The sequence below is a fragment of the Orbicella faveolata genome, unplaced genomic scaffold (assembly GCF_042242905.1).
Source record: "Orbicella faveolata isolate gen_17 unplaced genomic scaffold, um_ofav_v1 contig_14, whole genome shotgun sequence".
NCBI classification, from domain to species: Eukaryota; Metazoa; Cnidaria; class Anthozoa; order Scleractinia; family Merulinidae; genus Orbicella; species Orbicella faveolata.
The window spans coordinates 17,171,933-17,191,667 of NW_028301541.1; the positions used below are offsets into that span (position 1 = coordinate 17,171,933).

Below are 19,735 nucleotides of genomic sequence, written 5' to 3' on the forward strand. Positions count from 1 at the left end.
CGTGATCCATACATTTCTTTTAAAGCAAAACCACGTTAATGCGGCCACCTCGTTAATATGGCCAACGGACACATTCCCAAATGCAACCTATATAATCCTTTATAAGTTTACCCCGTTTATACGGCCACTCAAACCAGTTATTTTCACCTTTCCATTAATAATATTTTACACACTGATTCAAGTTTCACTTAAAACAAAATTATATCTGCATTCCGAATGCTTATTAAATAACAGTTGTTTAGAAGTGCAATATATATCTATTACACGTCACTCAAATTGTTTGACCCTACTCCGTCAAAGCAGTCAATACGGCAAAATTTTCATGGCCCGTTGGTGACCAGGTTAACGGGATCCCACTGTATAATCATTTTCTTTTAAAATTGTAAATTTTCAATTTTTTTAACTTGACTCATTGACTTGACTCATGACTCATTGACTCATTCGACTCATTGATACTTTACTCTCGAACTAAACACGGCATCGTGCCACGAAGATCGATTTCAGTCACCAAGAGATGGATATAATCTTCCTCTTTGGTCTATGCTACACGCTATTATGACTTTGAACAACCTATCTGGAATAGAAATCACGACTGCGGAAAACGTTATCCATGTCCAGGTAAGCTGAAGCCCTGGTTTCATGTTCTTCATGTAAGCTAAATAAGCTTGATAATCTTGATGTCTTAATCTGTCTTACCTACTTTCCACGGTATACACTCGAAAACATTGAACCTTGTTGGAATTATAGACATCCTCAAACCATTATAGTATAGGATATCACATAGAAATGTGCTCTTCGAGTGCTTAAAGTACATGTATAGTGTATCCCAAAGGACCTTAAATTGTAGTCTGCAAAATGCCGTTCTCAGGACAACTTGTGAAGAGAGATTTCCAAGCATCATACACAAATACTTACAAAGCAGTCATGTATAATAATAATAATAATAATAATGATAATAATAATATTATAATAATAATCGGCAGTCATGAATAGAAGAAGTTGTTTTACACAATTGTATGTAAGAAAATATATTGATTGTTTCCTCAAAAATCTTCTTTCTTTCTTTAAACAAATTCGTTTTACTCGATTTGAAATATATGTGTTTTTCAACCGGTTTCATATTTAATTACCAAAATTCTTATGAAGTGGCTCAAGGAAGGTAATGTTTAACGATCTTGGACGTTCGGTGACCCCCATTTTTGACGGATAATTTTCTCTACCGATTTTCTACAGTTAGCGACAAAATGAAGAAAATCTATGGACTAAAAGTTTCAATTTTTTGGAAAATGCACCATGGAATTCCGTTCTTTTCAGCTCTTCGTTTACCTGTGCGACGGTTTCAAATGCCTCTTGAAGGGTTAAGTTTTGTGAAGACGTTGGTAACATTTGGAATTATTTACGCAACAGACCCACTTCTGCAAAATATGACTAAGACCGTTTGCCTCCGTTGACTAACCTTCGACACTTTTAACTATAAACCCCTGTAGACCATGCTGAATTACGTGCGCCAAATTTTCAAAATCAGTGTAGTTTTCACACGCTTTATCTCTGAAACGAAGTCGATGACCCCCAATTTTTTATTTATTTATTTATTTATTTATTTTTTTGCATTTCTGACACAAGTAACTCATTATCTGACCGCTTGGTAGCCCTTCAGAGCGTCGGAGCTCCGCTATCAAGATAATATCGCTATGTAAATTTAACAAAAAAACTAGACTTTAAGGCAAAGTTAGCGTCTCTTAATCTTGCCTTTTCCTTGCGCACAATCGACCCAAGTTCTCAATCCCAGGCGAATTCCGATATGAGCGGCATTTTTGTGGACACACCTGGACTAGACTGTTGAGACAGTTTTATCAATTTCTTAATTGCGCGCGATATACTACAATATAAATCAAGCTACGTTAGGGTCGCCCATGGGCTCCTAACCCACTGGACATAAATGATAATCCTTTCGATGTTTTCTTTACTTCTTAGAGCCAAGTCATGCTGAGCGATCGAAAAAAGATAATTCAACTCAGGTATGTTAGTACCACTAGCACAAACAAATAGAGCTACTTGTACCTGGAAACTTGCAAACTGCCACATAGGTCTATTATGTAGGTATTAGTGTGGACATTAATTTGCAGATGACTGGTTTGGAAAATGTGCATCTAAAACCTCCAGTGATGTTTCTCATCTACCAAAGGAAGACAGTACGCCAGAGCGAGAATGTCCTACAGTAATTTCCAAACGACCCCTCAAGCATGGAATGCTTTTATTCTCATCGTGTTTAAATAAAGGATCTTACTTACTTACTTGCTTACTTACTTTAGACCCTGTCAACACTACGTCGGAGAAATTTCAAAACGCAGCCCTAATTCTACAGTTAGGCCTACCGTACACACCAATCCGTCACGAAAACGGAGCTTTACATAAACGCTCCTCAAACCGGAGGAATTTGAAAAGGATGGCTTTGCGTCTCTCTGTGGAAGGAAATATTTTGAAAACGAAACTCTTCAAAAACGATGACGTTACAATAATCATATGATTTCCTTGCCTGAGGTTTCCTGAAAGACAAATCCAAAATGACCGGTGATTGTTGCGTTTTCAATTTACTTGGCGTAGATTAAACGTTTCCAGAGTGAAAACGCCGTCTTCAAATTCCCCGGCGTATAGTGTGGACGAGGGCATAGTTTGAAATTTGCAATTGTGACGCCATGCAATGGTGAAGTATACAAGGCACCCATGCACACGCAGTGACGGTACACCTGATGTATTCATATTCAAGTTAAATCCAAAAGAAAGGCCAGGTTCTGATAAGATAATCCTGTTTTCTGGCCTGTTTGCTGCTGCTGTTTGCTGGTGTGTTTTCTGGCCCGTTTTGTAATTTGTTTTCTGGTCTACTTTTCGGCCTGCTTTCTGGCCTAGCTTCCCGGCCTAGCTCTCAACCTATTTTCCGACTTAAATAATCCAAGCATAGAGTACATTCCATGTTGCGCACATCTTTAATACTCAAGGATTCTCTGGCCCCACGATTACGTAATTCTGTCTCTCAAAATACTTTACTGTATAACACCTAAAGCGGCTTCCAGGCAATGGAGAGAAATACTCTATTCATTTGTAGACAAGCAGAAAGGAACGCCTCTACTAAATCGGTATCCTCCCGACGAGCAAAGGTAGAAATGGGAAAAATATTTCAAGTTCACGTTTGTTCGTGAGCCGTTCGAGCGCATTCTGTCCGCATACAAAGACAAGTTTGTTTATCCAAGATTTCCCCGCCCAATGCTTCAACTTCGCGGTAGAGCAATTCTGAGAACCGTTCGTCCAAACTCTTCCAAGAGCGCACTTGATATGCTTGATGACATCACTTTTCGTGAATTCATTGAATATTTAGTAACCGAAGGAAGCAGCAAGAGTACGTCTGTTATGGATTGGCACTGGGATAATTACGTCAACGTATGTGGAATGTGCGCCGTCAACTATGACTTTATAGGTCATTACGAAACTTTTGATCAAGACTTGGCAGATTTTAAAGAGGCTGCAGGGTTATCGCCCCAACAGGCAAAAAGATTCGATGCTCGAGCCAACAATAAGTCCAGTACCGCCTCCTCTATGCTCAGTTATTACTCGAAAATTCCCATAAAATGGATCGAAATCCTTGGGCATTTTTACAGAGCCAACTTTGAGATGTTTGGATACAACTTCCCGGAACTTCTTAAGAGTCTTTTTGAGTAAAGGAAGAGATAATAGTGGGGATGTGACAGTTTGATCATTTGTTAGCTTCTCCCATCTTTGATATGGCGCCATATTTTTATGGGTACCGAGCATTCTGGTTCCTTAAGTCCGTTACGTTGAGATACTTGGGGGCAGTTTAAGCCATGTTTGACGTACGTTTTGCGTCGTATTAGAGCACTAATGTGTCGCACGCACACAGTGAAATTATCAGTTGGTTTAATAATTTAATTCAATTGTTGATTAAACACTTGACAGGCTGTAAAAATAAAATGGATGAATCGTCAAATAGTCGATCTATCACAAATGTTACATAAGCCTCGCTTATTTTTCTTTTATGCTGAGAAATTTGATAATTTGACTTGTTGCGCTAAATATAGTATTGCTCGGGCAATAAAATACATGTACATTACAAAAGCTGAAGGGTTAGACTTTTGAGCTTTGAGAAATACCAAATATATCGTTTAAGTCTTTTTTTTTTTTTTTTTTTTTTTTTTTTGGAACATGTGATTTTATTACGTTTGAGAAGAAAGGGCGCAGTAAAACGGAATTTTCCGATCTCAGAAAAACAAGAAGAAAACAAAAAAAACAACCATCACAACAAAAAAAAAAAAACTTAAAACAACAAAAGAAGAAAGAAAACCAGGTGACTATGTCAGTCAAAAGATGTTCACGAGATTGGCTGTCAAGAAGTGCAGCCAATGTTTTGCAGCCGGAATAAAGTTTTCGGAAACGAAATGAGCCTTAGGTGTGACAATTCATATCACCTTGAAATCTATACTTTACTGGCTCCAACTTATATGCCAACATTCCTCTCGTAACACTACACCCGCCAGATTGAAGCGCCAACACCCCCTCCCTCCCCTTAAATTATAAAAGGTGACTTTCTTAGTCTATTTTACATATCGTATTGCCCTAACCAATAAAAAACAGTTGACCGCAAGCAAACCAGTATGAAAGTGAACAATTAAGCGTTTGTTGACGGTGTATAATTCTGTTACCAAATTATGACCAGTTTCGGCCTAGTCCCTAGAGCAGGTATGGCATCGTCCATTCCGAGAAGCTTGGTTACCTGTGTAAAGTCAATGAGTTTGCGCAACAGACTTTATGGTACAGCTCGCTCCTGTCTCACTCTTTATGTTTTTGAAAGCATATCGCTTGAGGCATCTTCACTATGACAGCACTGATAGCAGAGCGGTATCAGCTGACATTGATAGGGAGGTTGACAAAACTACGACGGACACGGTAGCGAGAACGTCCCTAAACAAAAGTTTTAATGAGCAGAACAATGGCTATGTACGTGCGTTACAATTTTTGATACTTTTCTTTGCCGTCCTCTGTAAAACAACAACGTGAACTGACCAAACCCTACGTTGTCTGGAGAACGTGAACCACGACGGCTAATTTTTTAAAGTTTTGCTGCAAATTTATCGCTGTGTTCCCGATTCAATTTTGTGATAGTTTTGACATTGATAAACAAAGTAAACGCCTTAAGAGTACCGCGAGATCTGTAGGTAAAATATAAAATAATTTTTTAATGGACGTTGTCCCTAATAATTCTTTCAGAACAGGAAAAAAAATACATCGTTACTACAAATACAATTATTTGACGTTCTATGAAACGAAAACTACTAATAGAATTTTCCGAAAAACTCTCCACAAGATTAGGCTTGCTATCGTATTTCGTAAATTAATCGCTCTGTTCTCGATTCAATTTTGTGATAGTTTTGACATTGATAAACAAAGTAAACGCCGTAAGAGTAACGCGAGATCTGTAGGTAAAATATAAAATAAACTTTTAATGGACGTTGTCCCTAATAATTCTTTCAGTACAGGAAAAAAAAAACATCGTTACTGCAAATACAATTATTTGACGTTCTATGAAAGGAAAACTACTGATAGAATTTTCTGAAAAAATCTCCACAAGATTAAGCTTGCTATCGTATTTCGTATGATGACGCTTTTCGCCAAAATCCTAACCAGCCAGCCATTAAAGACTTAGCACCTCTTTATCTTACCATTTACGGTTTAAGATTGTGGCTACTATACTTTATAAATGTTTCCTTGTTTGTTTGTTTGTTTGTTTTTTTTTAATGTACATCGTAACAAAAACACTTGTTGGTTTAACCTAACCATTACTTTCGACAGTCTACTGAAATGATGTTACATCAAGAGGCTTTTAATTCACAATCAAATAACTCTTGCAAGTCTTGCGTGCCTATGTTTTCTAATAACTAAAACTTTCTACCGGCATTGTGCTAATCCCTGCGCAAACTCCCTTGTACAATTTTAATTATTCTTGAGCCGCATTTATATTTGTTTAGTTTTTTTTTTTTTTTTTTTTTTTTTTTTTAAAGGCGGTTGTTTAGGATATATCTCCGAACAGGAGAGCTTCATTTTGCCCTTATAGCCACTGTGTCTTTGGCAAACGTGTGTCGCGACACCAAATTGCACTCCTTTTTGCAAATTATTTTTCCGTTTGTTGAAATGGTAGTCTACATTTATTCGTTTTTTTCAAATGGTACTTAAAAGTATTAAAGACAGGGAAAACAAATAAGAGAATCAGGATATTTAACGCAAGAGTTAAGCTTAAATATTTACTTTCCAAGTTGTTTCGTCGAGTATACTCTTTTTTTTTTTCAATTTCTTGTTGCTTGCCTCACCCTCTACGTTCTGTTCACGAAGATCCTTGTTTTATTTCAACATCTGGGGTGTTCGTCTCGGAATCTTAGTTTGATGTAAAGTCAGTAGTCACAGTTTTTTATTCAGTGTTTAATGTTTTTGTTTTTATGGCTCATTTTTTTATCTCGTGAGAACTGGTATGAACTTTGCTAATTTGCTAGCTTGCCATTTTTTTAGTATGGGCCTACGACGAATTGCGAATGCGTTTATTGGAGAGATGAGCTTATAAGGCGTCATTTGTTCCAAAACTTTCTTCACAAAACACAGCATTCTGTAAATTATGTTTTCACGAGAAGCAGGCACACGATTAACAAGCTATATCACCGAGTTGCCAAGGAACCAGCGTGCACTTTGCCCCAGTCTTCGCTCTATTTGATCTGCTAAAAACAGGAGATGTTGTAATATTTTATTTTGGCCACGTAATTGGCAATGATGGAGGTGAAGAAGAAACAATTGTTACGTTTGGCTCTTTTAACTGCTGGAATATTTCCAATTGCAGTTATCTCTAAAGAGAAGTCTTTTGATCCATGCAAGTCTGAGCGATTTTATCGTAAGTTCGATGTCAACCATCCGTAAGCCTCCCGAGGAAAGGTCTTGGTACATACTAGTCCGTTTTATTTTGTCCTTCTTATTTTTCCAAAGGAAACGAAACATTTTATCTTTTACCATTGGCACTATTTCCTTAGGGACGTTAACATTTGAAATTGAGTATATTAAGTTAGATAACCCCAAAGATTTAATTATCAGTACTTTTCCATAGAGTGTTAATCCTCTCGATTTCCAAATGTCTAAATTTGTCTGCAGTTTTTGTACTTTCAAATTAAAGTTCATCTGGTTATTACCTTTTTCGTCATAGGAAATATAGATTCCTAGTAATTTTGTGGGAGTATTCATCCATTTCATCCCTAGTGGTTTGGTTCTATTATTCAACCATTTCCCTAACCAGAATGCTTTTGTTTTCTCTACGTTGAGCACTAATCCAGAGAAATTCCCAAAAGCACTCATAGTTTTCAGGGCTTGTTCAGCAGAAGCCACATCAGCACAAAATAAGTTGGTATCGTCTGCAAATTGGCTTAGTTTGATCTCTGAGCCAAAAATTCTGATTCCTTTTATGGTTGAGTTTTGTCTTATTTTGTTTGATAGTATTTCTGCTGTCAGGATAAACAGATATGGCGAGAGTGGGCATCCTTGTCTAACTCCTCTAGAGGGTTTAAAAAAGTCCGTTGCAAAACCGTTGTTCAAAGCTGCGCTTTCTATGTCCATGTAGAAGATCTCGATCCATTTTCTTAAGCTATCACCGAAATTGAATTTTTTGAGAGCACTTTGAATACAAGACCATTCCAGTGAGTCAAAAGCTTTTTTAAAATCAACTGATATTAATATACCTGGAGTGTTGTTCACCTGAGTTTGCTCCATAATATCACTTATTAATCTTACATTTTCTCCAATATATCTTCCTTTTATGAAGCCCGTTTGGTCCGGATGTACGAGTTTTGAGAGCATTGGCTCAATTCGCCTTGCGATGGCTTTTGATGCAATTTTGTAATCCACATTAAGTAAAGTGATTGGTCGCCAATTCTGTAAAAGCAATAATTCAGCGTCGTCTTTCGGTAAAAGCGTAATTATGCCTCTACGCTGAGAGACCGATAACCTCCCATGCTCGTATGCTCCATTCAGGCTTGCTAATAGATCTGCTCCTACAAGATCAAAGAAATGCTTATAAAATTCTACGGTAAAACCATCCTCGCCTGGTGATTTTCCGTTTTCAAAAGTCTCCAATGATTTTTTACATTCTCCGTAAGTCAAAGGACCGTCTAAAGCATCTCTTTCTGCATCGTCTAGTTTAGGAATTTCCATGCTTTCGGTAAACATTTCAAAGCTATCCTGTGCATCTGTTGTTTGAGAATTATACAAATTACTATAATATATTCGGATCATTGATAGAATTTGTGTTTCATCAGTAGTTGTTTCATCATTTTCCAATTTAATTTCGTTGATAGTTTTTCTATTATAGTTCCTTTTTTCTAAATTAAAAAAGTATTTTGTGGCTTTTTCGCCCTCTTCTACCCAGCGGCATTTAGATCTGAAGATTGCAGATTTACCTTTATTATTATATTGATGTTGGAGTTCTTTTTTGAGGTCATCATATTGTTTAAGAATTCCGTCAATGTTATCAAGGTTCTGGCTATTGCAGATTATTTTATCCAGCTCATCAAGTTGTTGTTTGATCTCCACTTCATGCTTACGAATCGCCTGTGCTTTTCCTTTAGAGAACGAAATCGTTGTGCTTCTTATTTCCATTTTAATCAGTTCCCAAAACAGCTGTTGGTCATTTACATAATTATATTTTTCGCGAAGCTGAGGATATAATTCTAGAATTTTGGTTTTGTATTCCTTGTCCTCTAATAGAGAATTATTGAATTTCCAAAAACCCGGTCCTCGAGGATTCTCGTTCGGCCACGACAATGATAATAATATCGTGTTGTGATCTGGTGCTATTGAGGTTTGGATGTCCACTTTTTTAACAAATTTTGTCAAGTGCTTGGATATTAAAAAGAAGTCTATCCTTGATTTCACGCCTAACGTTTTAGACCTGTAAGAGAACTTGTTAACATTCGGATAACGAGTTCTTTGTATGTCGACAAGGTCAAGGGTATCCATGGTGATATTTACCAAATTCCTATATGCTGTTGGCCTCCAAGGAGAACCACCTTTTTTGTCTTTTTTAGATAGCGTACAATTCCAATCACCTCCTACTATAAGAGTTGTAATTTCCGATTTGTCAATTAAGAGACAATTTAGTTCTTGAATGAAACTTACTTGTTGTGTGTGGTCGTTGGGCGCGTATATATTACAAAATGACAATTTTAGACCGTTGTAAGTGAGGTTGATTAAGATTATTCTACCGTCCGCGTCACTGGATGTGAAGGTCACTTTTTCTTTTACCGTTCGATTAATCAAGATACAAACACCTTTGCTATGAGAAGTCCCGTGAGAAAAGTAAATTTCACCTCCCCATTCATTTCTCCAAACGGCTTCGTCGCTTACTTTGGAAAACGTTTCTTGCAGAAAATAAAAATTGGAGAGATGAGCTTATAAGGCGTCATTTGTTCCAAAACTTTCTTCACAAAACACAGCATTCTGTAAATTATGTTTTCACGAGAAGCAGGCACACGATTAACAAGCTATATCACCGAGTTGCCAAGGAACCAGCGTGCACTTTGCCCCAGTCTTCGCTCTATTTGATCTGCTAAAAACAGGAGATGTTGTAATATTTTATTTTGGCCACGTAATTGGCAATGATGGAGGTGAAGAAGAAACAATTGTTACGTTTGGCTCTTTTAACTGCTGGAATATTGCTAATCCTCGCAAAATATGAGCTGTATGAAAAGCAACAGAAGGCGAAACTCGACATAGGTAAGGGTTGTATTGTAATCATGCACTTCAGCAAACCATGTTGGCAATGTCCTAATTAGAACAAATAATTACGCCGCTTACAAGGTCACACCACTTGGGAGAAAAAAAATATATATATAGATAGATATATTTAGACAAATGTATGGACAAATTAAGAACGCGAGTGGACGCTTTCCAGCACAGTCAAATCCCTCAAATGCAATCCTTTTTCTAGCATCTTAATTAATAAACTTTGTTAGGCATAAATTGTTCAGTACTAATTCAACTTTTATTTGTCATCGGTTTTCCACACAAACACTTTTTTGTTATGCGTGTTGCCTACCCGTCAATATGACAAAACTGTGACAATGTCTATGAAATATACACCAATGTTTGTAATGGACCACTCCGACGATGTCACGCAACATCAACAATGTTTAATTTCATATTTTTCATATAAACAAAAAAAGAGCACCCCTTTAGATCAATTTATCATGCCGAATTTGGTAAATATGCCATGTTTATTAAGAATCCGCTGCAAAAGCTTGGATATATTGAATATACTTAGCGCCTGACTTCTAGCATACATTTCTTTGCAAAACGTGGCAAGATGGGATCCCATATTTTCATGAGTTTGCAACGGAATCTTATGAAACTTCGCATATTTACTAAATAAGGCATGATGCGTCGAGCGGTGAGGCTAATTTTGTTTTGGAATGGAAAAAAGTCGGAAAAGCGGGACATCGTGGAAGCGGTCCTGATTAAAATAATGATTGGAAAAAATGATGAATGATAGTCTGTTGCCTTGGTTGTTTTGTGATCAGTGAAAACATTTCGTGAATACATATCGAGCGCGAATTTAACAAATACAGAGTGATCGTATGTATAAACCTTCCTTCTTTTGAGGAAAGGGCCTTTACACGGGTGGTAAAGATCTCCCGAAATAGGTGGGTGTCTAGTTGTAAAGTTTTACTCGTCGTCATAGTGTGTGTTTAACTCTTTTTAAAAAAACTATTAATTAACGCTACAGCTACTTACAATACAATATATGGTCTCTTCTTACAAGCTACAGCTTCTTATAACACAATATCAACACTACTGACTTACAATACTACGGCTACTAACAAATACAGCACTGTGATAAAAGCAATGAAAACGAATATCGTGGTAATCACGATATATCGGCGATATTTGAACGAATTTTGCTTGAAACGATATATAAGGATCCCCAATAGGTTTGGCGGGATACGGGATTTGGCTTTTTTTCGCCGTGATGTTTGGGATTTGAGCTAAAACAGGGGCGTGAAGCGGGAATTACAATTATGAGTGGGAGCGGGATTTCGTGTTTTTATAGGGTTGGGATGCGGAATTCGCAAGGGGAACAGAGCGGGATATGGGATTTCAATTCTTACGTGACCTCATAAATTGTTATTGAGCAGCGCAAAAACCACAAGCTGGCAGGAACGAACCTTTTTTTGAGCGTATAGCTGTGCCAGGTTTCAAGTAATGAATAGCAACGACTCTGTAACCTGTCAGGTTCTGTTAAACGTATCCATCAGCGCTTTACTACGCTAGTATCATGAGACTCTGAGACTGTACGAGATCTTTGAGTCCTATTGCGATCATTTGTGTAGCCTGCGTAGCTTGGCGGTTTTTAAGCAGTTTAAGCCCGCTAAGAAGGCGGCAGAGCCGCGATAACGACCGCCAAAGCCGCGTTGAAAAATTGCTTAAATCGCCAAGTTACGCAGGCTATCACTTGTGTTGGCCTCTGACAGCAATGATATCTGTGCGTTTCCAACATTTTCGACGCTTGCGTCTGTAATCTTGCCCTCCGCCCCCCCCCCCCCCCCCCCAACCGATCCTTCTAGTTTTTCTAGTCTTTCAACTTTTCCAGAGCGCATGACTTGTTTTTGCCAGGATGGTCACACCGGATGGCGGTCATAGTGATTCACCGAACGAAGTATGCGACATTACGAATTGCGTCACCATACATTGCGAAAAGGATGTGAAAGCAGAAATGCCTTCATTCGGAAAGAAAAGTTCTGAGTTCAGATTTCAAGGAAAGTGAAGACACGAAAGCTTTGAAAGAAACTATCGGGAGTGTTTGGGGGGCCATCTCTTGAAAATGGGAATGAACAATCTTTTTTCTTTCACTGATACGTGAACAAAAAAAAGCACAAAATAGTAAATCGTTTACAGAAAGAAACGTTATAATCATTTGTGCTTAATTATCTGCTACCCATTGAATTCTTTTTTGATCTTTTACACGATATCTATTTTTTAAAAGCTTCAGTTAATAATTAAACTAATTATTACTGTAACAAATTAATTATTAACGCAGAATTAAAATTAACAATTAACGCAGAAGCATCTTTGAAAAGTGAACGGGATCGGGATTTCCAGAAATAAAAGGGCGGGATGACGGGATTAACAGGAAAATAATGGGCGGGATAGCGGGATCTGAGAACCCTATTGTGGACCCTCATATATCGCGCGAAGTATCAAGAAGCTATTGTTGTGAACAGTTTTGATATTTCGCTGAGTTCTGCTTGATTTTTCGTTTGCACTGAGTGATATAATGTTTTCATTTAACGAAATATCGTTACGGCTTTTTAAGCAATATGTGCTTTTTGCTCATCGTGATATCGTTCTTTCCTTAGTGATATATCGCTTAGCAAGATTAACCTGACAAGAAGTTTAATTAAAAGGCAGGTTAAAACCGCGCGGTGAGATTTCAGGTAAAATTAATTACCTCGAATCAATAGAAAACAGTTCTATGAAACAGCGCCGACACAACAACTCTTTTTACTGGCAAAACCAGAAGAAGCAACTGCACCCAATTCCCTTTGTGAAATATTAATCGCGGGATAGTTAACTCAATCTTCTCATATAGATTTGCCGTACATAGCTTCAATGCCCCACAGTCCAACATTTTCACAGATTTTCCAGTAAAAGTCGTATTCAAATCTCTTCACAGTACTCTTTGACCCTGTATACTTCTCTAAAAATGCTAACCGATTCAAAAAATCATTTTGCTTTCCTAAATGACGAATTTCCCGAGCTTAACCCGGCGGTAGGAGGGACTAAGCATATTGTAAAAATCGCTATGTTCAATAACAAGTTTTATGGCATGCTAACACTTGTAAACTGTAAAACCTGCAAAACTAAAACCGTCAGTCCTTGGAATCTCTAGGTTTTCCTGAAGAACAAAGTTTCAAGGGATTAAGGTTGCATCGTTGAAATTCTGCAACAATTTCTCACCGTCGGGCATTTAGTCAGTTGAGATCATAGCCTTCACCTTGCAGGTCTTACTTAACTATTCTGAGTATTTTGTTCGTATACCCAAACCGAGAAGATTCATCCACAGAAAAGCTTAAACAGTATTCAGAATCGCGTGCTATTTCATAAAAGAAAAAAAAAAAAAAAAAAAAAAAAAAAAAAAAAAAACGTTAAGTACTCTTAGAACACTTGAACGAATTTTTCTGTCAAAGTAACATTTTCAGAGTTTCAATCTGGTCATATATTTTTGAAGCCGACGAGACATTTTATAGTATGTTAAAGCTCCGATAATTCGTCAAGTAGAATACCAAACCTGATACAGTATATAACCTCATACCCATTGCATTGCAAGGTTTTGTTTCACCAGGTTTCACGAGAGCTCAATCACCAAGCTTTATTGACCAGGAGAGCCTGGATGCTTAAAGTAATTTATATCTGGTCTGACCAGTTTTTATGCTTTACACTGTCATACAACAATTGAGAAAATGAATGTTCTGTGGTAGTTGATATCAACTGATGTCAGTTAATAGACTGATATAGCTCTTGATGAACACTTGATGGTGCGTGTTTTGTGACCATTGATACACTGAATGAAATGAATAATTTATGAATGAAATGAATAATTTGATTGACTAGACTAAATCAGTATCAAAATTAATTGATTGATTTTAATTGACTGATTGAGAGTGCTTGATGATTGATCGAGTGATTGATTGATTGATTGACTGATTGATTGAATTGTTTATACTTCTTAGTCAATTTTATTGATTATTTAAGTATTGTCAGGGACCATACAAATGATTTTAATATAGCACATTCATTAACCAGTGCATTACAATACAAGTTCTGCTGTGACCTACAACTGTAACAACAGCCATAAGCAAAGTATTAATTTAAATAAAACACGCACTATAGTGTACCTCATCATGAAAAGATATAATCGATTGCCTAAAGAAACCAAATGATATACTAAATTGTAATATTTTTTTTGCGGTCCCACTTGTAATAATAATAATAATAATAATAATAATAATAATGAGTATAACAATGACAATGACAATGACAGTGGCAGTGACAGTGACAGTGACAGTGACAGTGACAATGACAGTGACAGTGACAGTGGCAGTGACAGTGACAGTGACAGTGGCAGTGACAGTGACAGTGACAGTGGCAGTGACAGTGACAGTGACAGTGACAGTGACAGTGACAGTGACAGTGACAGTGGCAGTGACAATGACAGTGACAGTGACAGTGACAGTGACAGTGGTAGTGGCAGTGACAGTGACAGTGACAGTGACAGTGACAGTGACAGTGACAGTGGCAGTGACAGTGACAGTGACAGTGGCAGTGGCAGTGACAGTGACAGTGACAGTGGCAGTGACAATGACAGTGACAGTGGCAGTAGCAGTGGTAGTGGCAGTGACAGTGACAGTGACAGTGACAGTGACAGTGACAGTGGCAGTAGCAGTGGCAGTGACAGTGACAGTGACAGTGGCAGTGGCAGTGACAGTGACAGTGACAGTGACAATGAGAGTGACAGTGACCAAAGTACGTACATTGCGGTAGAGAGCGAATTGACAGGGAACCTGACCTAAAACATACATGTGCGTCTATGGAAGAATGGTATAAGCAGAAACATTTTCAATGGGTTTTTTTCTGTAAGTTATCTAGATTACTTCCAAAGGGGATTAAGGATTACACTTCGAGCACCCTAAGCTCTTGACCACACTGCCTCCACATAAATGATAATCCTTTCTGTGTTTTCTTTACTTCTCAGTGTCAAGTCATGCTGAGCGGGTGATAAAAGAGGTACGGTACTTACACTGGTGCAAACGAATAGAAGTACTTGTACCTGAAAACTTGCCCCGGAGAATTTACTGAGTGTTAGTGCGGACATTTTGTATATGGTTGGTTTGGAAATTGTGCATTACCATGAAGATAATCTGCAAATTCCTCTCTTGATTTTTCTCATCTAACAAAGAAAGTCACTACGCCAAAGCGAAAATATCCTAGAGTCCATACCAGTCTGGAGAAATTTGAAAAGGCAGCTCTATTTCGTCTACACTAGTCCGTCTCGGAGCTTTCCGAGTAAGTAATAGAACACTCTTTCCGTGTATACATAGCCTCATCTAACCACGAGGAGGGTTCGGAGAATTCGAGACAGTTATGCAAACCCGAGAGTCTCGGGTTTGCATAACTTCCGAGAATTCTCCCAACGCCCGAGTGTTTAGATGAGGCCATGTAAACACGGAAAAAGTGCTCTATTTCATTTATAAAGTAATTCTCAAAAATACGCGCGAATCTAAAACGTCACAACCGTGTTTACATACTCTCATCTAAACACACCTATCGACCAATGAGAGCACGCGTAGTAGCTCAGTTATTTTATAAGAAACGCCTTCAAACAGGAGGACTTTGCAAACGCTGGCTTTGCGTTTTAATGTGGACGGAAAACATTTTCAAAACGAAACTTTTCGAAAACCATGACGTTATGATAATCATGTGATTTCCCTGCCAGGGTTTTCCTCAAACACATCTCCAGCACGTAACGACCGGTGTTTGCTGCATTTTCAAAGTTCTCTGGCGTAAAGCGGAAGGAAAACATTTGAAGAGTTTTCAGGGTGAAAAAGCCGTTTAAAAATTTGCAATCGTGACGCCATACAATCGTGAACCCGTCCCCGTGACGTACACCTGGTGTATTGTTGGTTTTCAGTGTCACGCCATTCAGAATAGATCAAAATAAAAATCAAAACCGCTCAATAGATAAAGTCCAAAACCTGGGAAATGAAAGAAGGTAAAATATGCAAAGACTCTCGCCAAGATTCTGGTCACAGCAATTTTTCTTATGAAAGATATGCGGAGAAAGATTTTACTGACCCAAATTTATAGAGATTTGTATGGAGACGCAATGCTGGTGTCCATCCGTATGGGCACCAACATGGCGGCCGGAAACCAAGAGAAACATCTGTCACTGAGTTTGGCTACAAAGCATGAATTTCTCCCTCGAGGAACTCAAAAACATTAAAATAATACTTTTTCTAAAACATGAACTGTTAAAATAGCCAAATTCCCTGAAATAAGTCACTTTTTTAACCATCATGACAACTCTCTAGGCCGTCATGTAAATGCCGCGTCACGCAAAAACTTAGAAATTCAAGCGTGGTGTATCACAAAACCAAGAGCCCATTCGGAGCGAAAATTTGTATGAATATTAGTTTTCAGCTGCTCTTATACATCATTAAAGTAAAATCTCAAGAAGATCAATAGTTTTGTAGTTTGAATTTTAGTGACGTCATGTGAAAACCAGCTTAAAATAAAACAAAACAACCGAAAAAACAAAAGACAGGTTTCTGAAAGAATATTCCAGTTGTACTTCGAGTCTGGCGTCGTTGCAAAGCTCTGGATATTTTAGTGTAACACATCGTGAACCGATCTTTATTAGTGCGAATTCACTCCGAAATATTTGCTATTTGCCCAGATTGAGTTAAATTTAGTTACTTGCGAGATGGCATTCGTTTCCCGGCGCTAAATGGACAATACTTTCCCCTTTACTAAAGGTAGTTGTAATGTTGTGGTAGTTTGTAATCTTATAAAAGTTCTTGTTTCATTTATAGGAATCATATAATTTCCGTTCTCCAAGGGTGTTAAGACAAAACGAACGCAGAAAGCTGGTTGAGACGTTTTGCCAAAAGACTGGGCACAATTCCATGCCAGACCCTTCTCACATTGCAGTGATCCCGTCTCTCAAAATACTTTACTGCATTACACCTAAAGTGGCTTCCAGGCAGTTGAGAGAAATGTTGTATCCATTTGTTAATATAAACCAGCTGAGAAATAAGCCTCTACTAAGTCGGTTTCCTCCACACCAGCAAAGGCAGAAGTGGGAAACATATTTCAAGTTTACGTTTGTTCGTGAGCCGTTCGAGCGCATTCTGTCCGCATACAAAGACAAGTTCGTTTATCCAAGATTTCCCCGCAAAAAACTTCAACTTCACGGCACAGCAATTCTGAGAACCGTTCGTCCAAACGCTTCCAAGAGCGCACTTGATAAGCTTGATGACATCACTTTTCGTGAATTCATTGAATATTTAGTAACCAAAGGAAGCAGCAAGAGTACCCCTGTTATGGACTGGCACTGGGACAATTACGTCAACATATGTGGAATGTGTGCCGTCAACTATGACTTTATAGGTCATTACGAAACTTTCGATCAAGACTTGGCAGATTTCAAAGAGGCTGCAGGGTTATCGCCCCAACAGGCAAAGAGATTCGATGCTCGAGCTAATAATAAATCCAGTACCGCCTCCTCTATGCTCAGTTATTACTCGAAAATTCCCGTAAAATGGATCGAAATCCTTGGGCGCTTGTACAGTGCCAACTTTGAGATGTTTGGATACAATTTCCCTGGACCTCTTAAGAGTCTCTTTGAACAAAGGAAGAGATAATAGTTAGGATGTGACAGTTTAATTATGTTTTAGCTTTTCCGATCTTTTTTTTTCTTTGATAAGACGACATAAATAACTTTATGACTATACTGACCTCTCTTGGTTCATACGTCCGTTACGTTGGGATAGTTGGGGATACGTAAGTCATCTTTGGGCTATTTGAGCAGAATTAATCGAGAAGTCATAGCGACTTTGGGAGACGTTTAATAATCTAAACTGCAAATAGAAAGCCATTATCTTGTAAGGGATGTTCCTGTCGAACTGAAATTTGAGAGCACATCTTCTTTTCCCAAGCCTTTGTCAAGCTAGATGTTTGGATAAAACTTCCTGGGACCTCTGAGAGTCTTTTGAGTGGTGTAATCACGATGAACTTGGAATATTTGTAATCACTGACTAGATGTACTGTTTGAAGTTACTGCTATTACTATTCTCAGGTGAAAATCGCAAAGAGCTCATATTTGAAAAATTCAATAGATTTCTTGTTTGAGATTATGAAAATATGATGCATTCAGAAGTTATGGTGCAGAACTGCTCAGCATCTGCTCCTGGCATTCCCCTTACAGTTTGTTTCTTTAGTTTATTCATTTATCAGTCTCAAGACGATCAAATCAAAGAATGTGTAAGACCTCGTAAGTCAACCACTAGTTGATAGCTATCCATAATAAGCTCGCCGCACTTTCTCTGAATGTCCCCAACTATTGATCAGTACCTATTTATTATACTCCTGGGCGAAAAGACTACACTATATATAAAAGCAGGTTTTCACTACCAAATAAGAACAAGCATAAACATAACGGTAGTGAGGACGTCCACAGCACAAGCATAAGCACATGGTAGGGAGGTCGCCCACAACACAAGCATAGGCACATGGTAGCGAGCCAGGACGAGCACAACACAAGCACAAGCACAAGCGAAACAGACGTTTTTTATTTCTTCTAGTGATTGTGGTTTTCACTATGACATAAGAATAAACTCAAGTATAGGCATAGTGGTAGTGACGACGCCCACAACATAAGCATACGCGAAAGGACGCTCACATCACAAGCATAAACACGTAGCCACGTGCAGAATGAAAAATTACATTTTTTTTTCGGTAATTACCTCCCCGATACGGTAAACAGAATCAGTGGCAGACGATGTTTATGCTTTTGCGTACAGCAGGGCGTTGTCACTTGACATAAGCACAAGCACAAGAAGAACAAAAAACTATGTTCCTCTTGTGCTCATGCTTGTGTTGTGCGCGCCCTCACCACACTTATGCATGCTCATGCTTGTGCTTATGTCGTAGTGAAAATCAGGCCATATAATTTTTTTTGAGACCACCAAGCAAGGGGATTAGATTATGAGCTCGAGATTTCTATCGCGTGATAGTTGACGAGGGCGCAGCCTGAGGCAACTATCACGTATAGAAATCGAGAGCGAATAATCTATTTGATTTAGTATAAATCTACTAGTCATATCTAAATCCTCTTCACAGACACTTCGAAAACACCAAGAAGCGGCCGTCATTTTGTTAACAAGGGCACACTGCTACGCTACTCACTATCTATCACAGATTATAGTTCACCACTAAATTTTCTCCGATTCTGATTGTTTTAAATTGATCACGTAACGGGATAGTGTTCGTCCGCGGAGAGACACTATTTAAACAATAGAGTGTTTCTGTCGAGGAACTCTCCGCTGACAGTTGCCCCGCTTCGAGGGAAAATATGCCAGTTTTAAGAACATCAAATTTCCAAGGGACAACTATCAGATAGTTCCGAGACATAGACACTCTATTGTTTTTATTGTTCGCTACTAACTTTTCTTCCGCGCGCCTGGTCAGAAATCATCTTGAATTATTTTCATCTTTTTTCGATGAAAGCCGTGACAGCCAAATGTAAAATTTGAAAAAGAAAATAGACAAAAACCTACTTACTACAATTTCAATTGTTTATTTTCTATAACCCCGCTTGTTTACAGAAAAGCTTTCACGGACGAGTACTATCCACCCGGGTAAAGTTTCCTCGGATGGCCACTATGGGCTGATAGTGTCTCTCCGCAGATGAACACTATTGCGTCACGTGATCAATTTAACCCAATAAGAATCGGAGAATATTTAGTGGCGAACTATAACAGCCTATAGTGCCCGTTCGCGGAAAATAGCCGGATGTATACTACTCGTCCGTGAAAATGTTTCTGTAAACAAGTGGGCTTGTAGAAAATAAACAATTGAAATTGTA

The 19,735-nt window shown here is 38.3% G+C and overlaps 1 protein-coding gene and 1 pseudogene across 1 annotated transcript; both read left to right on the forward strand.

Annotated features, from left to right (window-relative positions):
* The first annotated feature begins 555 nt into the window (after positions 1 to 555).
* LOC110057350 (carbohydrate sulfotransferase 14-like) lies at positions 556 to 3,714 on the forward strand (annotated as a pseudogene).
* Positions 3,715 to 9,508: 5,794 nt separating this feature from the next.
* Positions 9,509 to 19,735, forward strand: LOC110057316 (carbohydrate sulfotransferase 11-like). The gene is made up of 3 exons (XM_020763910.2): positions 9,509 to 9,810; positions 14,846 to 14,877; positions 16,683 to 19,735. Exons 1-3 carry the CDS (start codon positions 9,693 to 9,695, stop codon positions 17,511 to 17,513), a joined length of 981 nt encoding a protein of 326 aa, XP_020619569.2. The 5' UTR covers positions 9,509 to 9,692; the 3' UTR covers positions 17,514 to 19,735.